Source organism: Sapajus apella, unplaced genomic scaffold, assembly GCF_009761245.1.
Source record: "Sapajus apella isolate SASKATOON/1434 unplaced genomic scaffold, GSC_monkey_1.0 scaffold12, whole genome shotgun sequence".
Classification (NCBI taxonomy): Eukaryota; Metazoa; Chordata; class Mammalia; order Primates; family Cebidae; genus Sapajus; species Sapajus apella.
In genome coordinates, this window is record NW_022436952.1 from 19,762,902 (window position 1) to 19,774,250 (window position 11,349).

The window sequence follows — 11,349 nt, forward strand, 5'->3', positions numbered from 1 at the left end:
GGTGGGATGGGGAAGGATAGGGCAACGGTGCCGAGAGAGGAGCAGAGCGCGGGGAACCTGGAGAGGGTCAGGGCTGCGGAGGGCTGAGTCGCTGTGGAGAGCTCTGGAGGCCCTCCCCAAGCCAGTGGCTTCTGGAGTGGAAGTCAGGCCCCAGGGATCCGGCTGGCCTTAGCTGTCACTCAGGCAAACCCGGAGCCGCTGCAGCCAGGAGCTCCACTGGAAGGGGGCGAAGCCGCCCGAAGGAAAGGGGCACCTTGGGGAAGGGGCGTTGCCCCTGCCGCCCCCGCCCGCTCCAGTGCCATTAGGCGGCCGCTGCGGAGCCCGCGCCACCTTTTCTCCATCGCACCCAGCCCGTCTGGCCCCGCCCGGCCGCGGGTCCGCGCCCCGCCGCTCTTGTCCGGGGGCTGGTCCGGCCCGGGCCGTTGACGTCACTGGCAAGTTTGCTGCCCTCGGCGTCCCACGTGTGGCGGCGGCGGCGGCGTCCCGGGAGGCAGTCGGTGAGCTCTTGCGAGCACAGTGGCGGGGACCGCTGACAGGTCCCGCGCAGCCCGGCCCCGCCACGCGGCTCACAGGTGGGGTCCGAGAGCAGTTTGGAGCAGCTCGGCACGCACGGAGAGGGGCGGACGGCTTGGTACAGGCCTCTGGCTCCCGCTCGGGCGGAGGGACTCGGGGGGAACCTCGCTCCGTGGCAGAAAGAAGCGGAGTCCGGGCGGAGAGAACGCGCCCAGGCGGGCAAGGGGGCCAAAGGAAGCCGGGGTTGGAGAGCACTGTCGCTCGCCGCTGTCTGGGGCGCACGGAGCACACAGGCCCCGCCGCCGCCCGTCCCCTACCCGGGACCCAGCAAGGGATGCAGCATCGCTGAGCGGAGATCCGCACCGAGAGGCCTCTCGGGGCCGGTCTGAGACGCACGCTTTCGCCACCGCCACCAAGACCCCGATTCCGGCGACTCTTGGGGGAACCCGGGCGCAGAGCGCTTCCCCAAGCTCAGAACTTGGGCGAGTCTAAGACGATGGTTTCTTAAGCACGGCACTGCGCTCCCCTCCCCGTCCCCTCGGCTGGAGGCAGGGATCCTGCGCGGGGCCCCCAGGGCTCCGTTTCCCCCCGCAGCCCCGGCCGCCGCCTCCGGGGGCAGTTGGCACGGCCGCAGGGGCGCACGGCGATGTGGCCTCCGTCCAGCGCGCGGGCCCGCCGGGGGGATGCTCTGACACCTGGCGGGGTCCCGGCCTAGCATGGCCCGCGCGTTGCCCGAAGTCGCCTCCGGCTAGGATGGCCCCTCCGGGCCCGGCCGGCGCCCTCCCCACCTCTGCAGAGCCGCTGTCCCGCAGCATCTTCCGGAAGTTCTTGCTGGTGCTCTGCTCCCTGCTCACGTCCCTGTACGTCTTCTACTGCCTGGCCGAGCGCTGCCAGACCCTGTCCGGCCCCGTCGTAGGGCTGTCCGGCGGCGGGGAGGAGGCAGGGGCCCCGGGTCGCGGTGTCCTGGCCGGAGGCCCACGGGAGCTGGCAGTGTGGCCGGCGGCGGCACAGAGAAAGCGCCTCCTGCAACTGCAGCAGTGGCGGAGGCGTCGGCCGCCCGCGCCGCGCGGCGACGGCGAGGAGGCGGCCTGGGAAGAGGAGTCCCCTGGCCTGACCGGGGCTCCCGGCGGCTCCGGGGCGGGAAGCAGCGTGGCCGAGGCCCCGCCGGGGACCCTGGCGCTGCTCCTGGACGAAGGCAGCAAGCAGCTGCCGCAGGCCATCATCATCGGCGTGAAGAAGGGCGGCACGCGGGCGCTGCTGGAGTTCCTGCGCGTGCACCCCGACGTGCGCGCCGTGGGCGCCGAGCCCCACTTCTTCGACCGCAGCTACGACAAGGGCCTTGCCTGGTACCGGTGAGCGGGGCGGGCCCAGGCGGGGGCTGAAGGATCGCGGGGGTACTGGGCTGGGAAAGTCGTTGGAGAGCCCTCGGTGACCCCCCAGTTCGCCCTCCTCCCCACTTCCTGCAGAAGGCGAAGGGTCATCAGTAGTTGTCCTTAAGTTGAGGGGCCTTTCGTCTCTCGCCGCCTTCTCCTTCCTGGGAAGTGGATGTTGAGAGAGGGAGTGGGAGGGAAATTCTGGCCTTCATGATTTCCATCCTTGGGAATCTCTTGCCAAGTCTGGTCTCTTTCTCTTGCTCTGCGAAAAGTATTCATGTAGTTAGCTAAAGGTGAAAAAAGAAAGAAAAAAAAAAGTCTCTCCTAAATTAGAAACCTATTCAACAGTTAATAGATTTCCTTTCTCTTTCCAAGGAAGCCGGTTTTCATTCTTTTGGGCAGTTCTCTGTGGTTAACCCAGCCTATACCATCAGGTATTTATTTACCTTGACCTTTCGCCAGATAGTTGTCCTAGGTGGGAAGTAATATAGAGACTTAGTAAAAGTGTCAAGAACCAGAGAATCTGGGTAGTTTGGAAAATATATGTCTGTCTGAGCAAGGGAAAGCAACCAGGCACTGTGTTTTAAAGGACGCTTGGCAATAACTTTTGTTTGAGGGCAAGGAATGAGTTTTGTAAAGTGATTTTGATATTGGTAGGGAAAAGTAACTTTTGTCCCTGGACTGACAGAAACTTTTCTAAAGATCGTCAAATGATCCTCTTTACAAGTAAGGAGGCCAATTAAAAGAAGAAGAAGAAGACAAAAGAGAGAAAAATACATTGGTGCAACTTTGCCGCAACTTTGCCAATACAGTTCAGGAAATAAGTCTTACTTAGATCTTAATCTTAAATTCGCCAGCCTCTTCCAATTCAGACCACATTTAATAATAAAATCGGCCAAATTCTAATAAATCTAGTGTCGCCTGGATTTTGTTTGCCATAATATATTGGCTTTTTTTTCTTTCTTCCAAGTACCAGTTAAAATTTTGTTGCTAGAACTTTCCATTTTATAAAGTTTATCTTGTTCATAAAGTACGTGTTTTCTTTGTTATTTTAACTGAAACAATGTAACAAAAATTACAACACAATTTAGGTAGATTTCAAAAAGCCCATTAAATTAACCATTCATCCACAACACGGAAATGGACATGATTTGACAAGTTTATTTACTTGAGGGGCCAATTGCACTTGCAGATTGATTTCAAGAGTCGAATTTACAGTAAATCCACTCATAGAGAAACGATTTGGCCCTAAAAATTGAATTTAAACATTAAACACTTTTAAAACAGTAACTTTCCATTTGTTGGAAAGAAAAAACAAACAACCTCCCCTTAATATAGATTATGTATCACTTAAAATCATCAGCCACTTAAAATATCCCCTTGTGTTTCTGTCATTTATGTTGTATCCTCTGGGAAGTTCTTATAAAAATGACCTGTTGAATCTGGAAACAACAGGTCCTTCTTTTTAGCACAAAGGCAGCTCTGTTTTTTCCATCAAGGACACAAGAAAGAAGTGATTAAAGACCCCTAAAACTCTTATCTATAGCAGTTTGCTTTGAATTCGGCCTCGTACCGTGCTATAAGCGAACACATTTCAAGCCGACTGTCTGAAACATCTAACACTACATTGGGCTCTGAGGTGCCATTAAATATGGTGAAATATTTATGCTAAAACCCTTTATTTTCCTTTTGCCATATAAACTTTATTTCCACAAACTAGGATTGTTTCTTCTTATTCCAGAAATGAGTATTTGAGGGCCCAGTCAATCTGCAGACCTGGATCTTATTTTCTGTGGTCATTTCTGAGCTCCTGTAAGAGGAGGAAGGTTTCAAGGTAACGAGAAACACAAGTATTTAAAAACTTTTTTTAAAGAAAGAAAGAAAAAAGAAAAAAAGAGTCATAAACTTTTAGGCCAGTCTCTCCTTTGGAAACTGGATGCATGCTATAAAGTAAATCTCCCCTTGGATTGTTTACTCCAGCAGAAGAGTTCTGTAAAGCAATTTATGGTGGTTACAGAAATAGCTGCACAGTAGACTTCATGGTTTGGTGAATTTAATTTTCTAAGTGTTGGAGCAATGTCTTTGTTTTACCATTTGCAATGGTTTTTTATTGGATGCATAAATTTACGTTTAACTCAATTACATAGGAAACTTATTTTTTAAAAAATCCAACCTATGGAGCCTGGATTATGTGATTATTTAATGAAATTTACCCACAGTTCTCTTTCATCTCGGCTCTGAACTTGGAGTTTGATGTTTGCGAGCAAGACTGAAGGCTCAACTATGAAAAAAAAAAAATTCTCCCACCCAGAATGCCACTTAACTATTAAGTTCATTTTAGCTACTTATATTCAGCTAATAGTTTAGAACAGGGGATTCAGTTAGACCTTCATGAGTCAGCCCAAACTTTTCAATACAGGAATTGTACCACAAGCTTATGACCACATTAATACACAAACACACACACACATGCACCCAGAAAGAAATAAATTCCAGATAATTGCACCCAGAAGTGAATTATGGAAGATTAAAACCTGTATAATTATTTTTAGGTGTACATTGACATGGGGGAATCCTAAAATGTCTAGCCTTTTTTTGCCCAGCAAAATCGCTAAGCTAGCCATGATAGTTTGTGGTGACAGTGCCCCCTACTGTCCTCACAAAGGGACAAATCTGCTGCTATTAGCAAGTTTGTGAGTTAGAAATGCCTGTTACTGAACTTGTTCAGTAAATTACTGTCACTGGGAAGAAAATAAAATACTTTATAAACTTTCTTCCAATAGTGAAGTCATAAACCCTCCCTTTATTTGAACACATTTGTAGTAACAGGCAAAGAAAAAGGATTTGTTATTCAAAATCTCTAGAAAGAAAATTATTCTTACTAATTTAAAATGTCCTAATAGACCTCCTCTAAAACAAATAAAACAAAGACAAATTTTTATATCCTGAGAAACTCGATCCTGATGGAGTTTTTTAAAAAAAAAAACCATTCCTCATTACTTAATTTAGCAGACATGTTATCAGTACAACAAATGTCTATGGCTTGCAGGACTCCGGAAAGCAGTCCTTTGCAATGAATAGTGTCCATTTCTCTTGTATGTATTGTGGCTTCATAAAGAAAAGGAAAAAGTTTCCTTAGCCTGAAAACACTGATCTTTACTGGAAGTCAAGACTGAATGCCTCTGCTGTAGTTCAAGAGCAGATGAGTTTAGAATTTAATAAGGCTCTCTTCTGCTTGTTTCTATCTGCACCAACTAAAAGATATGTCTTTTTTTTTTGTAAGATAAACAATATCTATTAATAGAGTATTTAAGTAATGTGTCTATTTGTGTGTACACATACACATACATCTGTATGTATGTGAATGTTTGGATTTGATAACATTTCATTCTATTATTTTGGTACAAGATAGGAAGTATTTATTATCCAGTCTCTTACACTAGCATGTTTATTTCTTATATTTCAATTTCTTTTCTTTCGTGAGTCTGGACAATTTCAGCAGAGAAGGATATCACTAGAATCATTTTATTCTAGTGCCTACAGGAAGATCAAATATTGTCCAGCTTGGAGTTTAGGAGTTAGTGCTCCCCTGACTTCATCAGAATTTGAAATTTCCTGGCCTCTGATGGTCATGGCCCTGTTTTTCAAGTCCTTTAGAGAGGCATACTGAGCAGAGGCCCTTTCGGCTCCTATGAGGAGAAGTTGGCATTTGTAGCAGCTGGGAGCAGCTGCAAAGTACCTCCATGCGCAGTTTCCCACCCTCCTGTACTGTGCAAGCCCTTTCTGTGTGAAGAGTTTGAAATGAAATCTGAGCCAAGGAAGCTGCAGTCTGACCACCCATGCAAGGACATATGGACTGAAGGCCAAGGGCTCTCTATCCGTAGGGCAGAGGAAAGAACATTGGAAGAGAGGAGGGCTGGGAGAAGAACGAGATGTTGCTTCGGACTCTGAGTCTACAGTGCGTGTCTATAGAAGCTCTCAGTACCTGGGCATTCCCCACCCAGTCACAGGTTGAGGAGCCAAAATGCTGTCATCTAGTTTGCTGAATGTCTGAACTCTGGGCTCATTCCCAACAGACGGAACCGGAAATGCAAGTCAATCAGCGTAGTTCCTCTGTGTGTGTGTGTGTGTGTGTGTGTGTGTGTGTCTGTCTCACACGTGAATGTGCATGTGGGAGCAGACATCCAGAAGACAGGGACGATGATAGAATTTATGAGAGGAAAGTTATTAAGTAGTTGGGAAACTTCTGAGCAATATTGGACATCCTGAGTAGGGAACAGTTTGGGGGCACTGTTGAGATCATAGTCCAGGCATTAAACAACAACAAAAACACTTGGTAGAGCCTGGACCGGAATGCCTTGGGAGAGTGAATATTCCTTTAGAGGGATGAGATTCATAACATGCTCCTATACTTTATGTGAAATGCACAGACTTCTATGAAAATCCACCATGACATTATAATCTCCTGCCCTCTCTTTAAAAAGAAAACACCCTGGCCAAAATACTTGTCTCTTGTAAATAAGTCTGTGGATTGGCCAGGAAAGAATAAGTGCCAAATCTGTATTTTGGCAGGGTCATGGGAGTGAAATAAACCTGTGCAATTAATGACAACAGGGGCTAACCTCACACAGACTAGATGCTCACTTCATCAGAAGAGTGTTGCAGAGCAAACAAAACTCCCTGATATGAACAACAACAACAAAACGGGCCTCGCATCTCTCCGGGACACAGTTGAACAATTGCAAATTGCAAATTACCATCAGTCAAATTGCTGGGCCCAGTTGGGAACTTGATATTCTTAGTTCTTTTCCTTAGGGGGAAATCTTCCTCCACCAAGTTGATAGTAACTTGGCTGAAAAAGAGCATCATTTCTTGGTATAGATTTCCTAATGATATTAAATCCCAAGCTTTTAGAAAATTTGTTTCTGCTTAAGTGATGAGTTGCAATTGTGAACATAAGGTTGCTTATTAAATATGTGCCTCTAATATGTAATCAGAGGAAATTGCACTCCCTCGTCTTTGCATTTTATAAGGATGTCTTAAAAATGCTTGTCAGCACTTTAAAACCTTTGCTAATTTAATACAGTTTAAAAATCTCTGTGGGGGGTATTTATATAGTGAACAAACAAGCTGTCATGAAGCCAAAACTTAGAAATTGAATTTATGAGAAGAAAGTTATTAAGTCGTTGGGGAACTTCTGCTCAATATTGGACATCCTGAGTAAGGAACAGTTTGGGGACACTGTTGAGATCATAGTCCAGGCAATGCTGAGTTCAGTGAATGGAAGCATTTCGCCAGTTTCTTGCCTTCAATGAGGCAATGCTTGAATTTTGGCATGACTCTTCATGCCCCTAAAAACATACATTTATCCTAAGGTTGCCTGACTGTATTACAGAAATTCAGAACTGGCCTGTTTCAGAAGCTGTCTGATGACAATAAATGTGAAAGGAGACTGGGGAAGTGTTTATTGGCAATGAAGTTTAGTCTTGCCCTTAGGAATTCGAGAGACATTCTTGCAAAGTTTTCAACACAAAGTATTCACCGGCTGTCAACAGCCCTCTTTGAATGTGATATGTAGTGCCACCTAGTGGGAGGAGGAGTCAGCAAGAAACCCCTAAAGGGAGAACTTTGAAAACCTCATCGTGGTAAGAGCATATTTGGTCTCAATTTAAAAAAGAAACTTCAGCAACAACAAATACTTGTGTTTAGGTAGCCGTTATAGCAAGATGAGCTGCACTTAGCCTTTTTTTGGGCAAGAATAATTCACTTCTTTTAGGCAGGGAGTTTATTCTTTGGAGAAAAATAAGAGATTTGGCTTCACAATAAAACTGAAAACCAAGATATAAATGATTAGGGGATTTATATTAAAAATGCCTATGACTGAAAGGAATACCATATGTCCCAGATTACTCTTGTTAGTGTGTTTTGCCTCTGTTTCTGAAAGCCAGCTTCAAATGAAAATACTTCCAGATGATTTTATTTCAACATCAGTAATGAAGTCCTGTTCCTTCCCCTGTGTGGTACAGGCTCTGAAGGAGGGTCCTGTGATTCTGAACAGAAGCCTGTTTAACCCTTAAGGCCCCTGGGATGCCCTATGGAGAATCCTGCCCACCACACATGGGACAGCTTCACGAGAAAGTGCTTTGAGAGTATCTATGGGATAGGTCTTTCTGCACCTGCAGTCCAGGGCCTGGGAGAGCAGATTGGGGAGCAGGGTGGTGGACAGGTTAAAGGAAGGCAGGATGAAAGGGACAAATAGGAGCATTCGAGTGGAGAAACTGACAGACACCACCTCAACCAAGTGACCAGGGTTAGCATTCCCTTGTGTTGAGATCATGTTCTCTGATATAATGCAATTAGGATGGCACTTCACATGTGCGGTAATCTTCCCCCAAATCCATAACCCCCGTATAGCCATGAGGAAAACATTAGATGAACCCCAATTGGGGGACATTTTACAAATTACTTGACTGGTACTCTTCAAAAGTGTCAGAATCATGCAAAATGACGGAGGACGTCTAAGCTATCCCAGATGGCAGGAGATAAAGATGAGTCATGACCAACCAGTAAACAGGAGGATGCCCTTGAACGGATCCTGGGTCCGAACTAAGGCATCTGTGGGAAAACTGGGGAATTGTGAGTGATACATGCAGTTTAGTTAATAACATTATACCAACATCAATTTCTTGGTTTTGATCATTGTACCGTACTAGGGTTACGATATACTCTAAGATGATCATCTGGGGGAGTCCGCGTGAAAGGGATATGTGAATTCTCTGTACTATTTTTCACAATTTTCGTATCTAAAATAATTCTAAAATCAAAGGTGAAAACAGTCAAAGAAGGCAGAAGAAGCTTAACAGGCATTGGAGGCTGAGGGCTCAGACTGAAATAGTGTCTGTGCCGATTCCCTTTTATTCCGTGTTTCTTCTTTCCTTTCTTTTGGAAGGCCCCCAGGACGGGCCCGCCAGCTTCCCCTCCCTGCCCGCACCTGTTACTTCCAGACATGCTGATTTTTCCCTCAGCTGATTTCATAATTATATTGGCTCACGGCTCCCCTCCTACTCTCTTGTTCCCAAACCAAGCACAGAGACAGTTTCGTTTTCCTTTCTTTCTGTCCTCCATGGCTGGTAAATGTAAAGTGAAGAAGATGTGAAAGGTTCCCCAAAGCTTCTTATCATAGAGAACAAAATCTCTGCTGTAAATGACAGGTCTCTGAGGGCACGAAGAACTAAAATAAGGGTCAGAGGAAAATCAGACTTGGGCATATGGCTTTTTTTTTTTTTTTTTTTTTTTGCTACAAACATAGAAGGAACAGGTGTCAGTAGTTGGAAGCTGGTTATAGGGTAAAGAGATAGGGCCAGAGCTGTGGACGCACCTAATGGCAAAGATGAAAACCCAGTCCAGAATTTCCAGGCTACCTTAAGAATTGTATCTGCTGACTTCACTTGTTTTCACCTTTGCTGTAGATACCATGGGTTATGAAAGTTTCTATAGGAGCAAAACAGACCTAGAGCAATTAATGCATTCAAGGAAGAGGCAGGAAGAGAGAAAGTCCAACCTCCACAGCTCTGGAGAGGACCAGTATCCTTTCACCTTCTAATTATGGGGGTTTCTTCCACTGGAACTGCTTAGCCAGACTGCCGGCGTTATCAGACTCAAAGGTCCTGTCTAGGTGGTGCACTGTCGTTTCTGCTTCTGTTTTTAAACACACAGTTGTTTATCTGGGCTTCTGGTTGAATAGAGCAATGAAAATCTCCCTCAAAACATTTCCTCTGATATTTTTAACAACTGTAAAAATAGTTTTATCCACTTTATCTTTACTTAAGCAAAACAAAATAACACCCACTCCATCTAGAGATTCCAAGAAACTGACAGCATTTTCATTCGCTTATCTTTATTGGATCTGTTTTATCAACCACTTTCGTGCAAAGGATAAACTGCAAGTGCTTATGGAGTTAAAAATAATTTCTGTGATTTAATACCATTGTCTACTTGTTTGGCATTTTTCCATTTTAGTGGGTATGTACTTTTCATGCCTTTTAACCTTTTTTAAAATAGCAAAATAATTGGACCCTGCAATGTATCTTTGATGAAACCTATCATTTGAGAGGTGAGGTGATATTAACTACATTTGTTGAGGCCACGCTGTGTGCTGGATGATGCAGAATGTTCTGCTGCTCGTAATCTGATGTTATTTAAGCAGATCCTATGATTTTCTATATTTTATAGATCAGAAAACAGGTTCAGAAAGATGAAGTAACTTGTCCAAGGTCACAGAACTATGTACATCTTAGAATTGCTGCCAAACCCAGGTTCACCCACCTCCAGCATGCCAGTCCTTCACCACCGGGGTGAATAGTCTCTGTGATGTTCTCTAGCAGAATTGTCCATAGGTAGTTCCTGCCTGCATAGCAAGCCACCAGCGTCCCAAAGATGCAGGGGATTGAAAGGCTGCCCCATGTGGTAGAGTGACTTGGACATTCTGATCTTAGACCTTTAGTTGGAAAATTGGACAACACATTAGGGCTAGGTGTGGTGGCTCATGCCTGGAATCCCAGCACTTTGGGAGACCGAGGCAGGTAGATCACTTGGGGACAGGAGTTCGAGACCAGCCTGGCCAACATGGAGAAATCCCATCTCTACTAAATTAGCTGGATGTGGGGGTGGGCACCCTGTAATCCCAGCTACTCAGGAAGCAGAGGCACAAGAATTGCTTAAGTCCGGGAGGCAGAGGCTGCAGTAAGCCAAGATTGCTCCACTGCACTCCAGACTGGGCAACAGAGTGAGACTTTGTCTCAAAAAAAAAAAAAAAAAAAAAGTAAAGAAAAAGAAAATTAGGCAACACATTAAAATGTGGTTATTAAAGTGAATTTTTAAAACTATTTAAATATCTCTTGGTCAATTGGCCTATTATGGAATAACTAAAAACCACGTTCATTTTTGTCAACTTTTCTCCCTTTTTCTCTAAAGAAGTCTCATCGCAGAACATCTTGTTGAGCATGTCAGAAATCCATTATTCAATGGATTTTTTCCCTTTTATTACAAAGTAACAATAACCACTGAAAACACTCTCAAAACTGCTACGTGAGGAAGCCAATATGTTGTCAGAAAAGTAATTGGAGCTGGCTGTGGTGGATCACACCTGTAATCCCAGCACTTTCAGAGGCTGAGGTGGATATATGACTTGAGATCAAGAGTTTGAGACCAGCCTGGGCAACATGGTGAAACCCTGTCTCTACCCAAAATACAAAAGATCAACCAGGTGTGGTGGCCATGGCTGAAATCCCTGGTACTCAGGAGGCTGAGGTGAGAGGATGCTCGGACCTGGGGATGTGGAAAGCAGTGAGCTGAGATAGCGCCACTGCACTTCAGCCTGGGTGACCGAGTGAAACTTGGGCAAAAAAAAAAAAAAGAAAGAAAGGAAGGAAGGAAGGAAGGAAGGAAGGAAGGAAGGGAGGGA

General features: G+C 45.6%; 1 protein-coding gene across 1 annotated transcript in view; it reads left to right on the top strand.

The window, feature by feature from the left end:
- Window positions 1–430: 430 nt before the first annotated feature.
- LOC116553095 (heparan sulfate glucosamine 3-O-sulfotransferase 3A1) overlaps window positions 431–11,349 on the top strand; it is a 104,690-nt gene continuing 93,771 nt past the window's right edge. Inside the window, exon 1 of the mRNA XM_032280227.1 lies at window positions 431–1,865. Coding sequence (XP_032136118.1) covers window positions 1,267–1,865 — 599 coding nt within the window. The 5' untranslated portion in view covers window positions 431–1,266. The remainder of the gene's footprint in view (window positions 1,866–11,349) is intronic.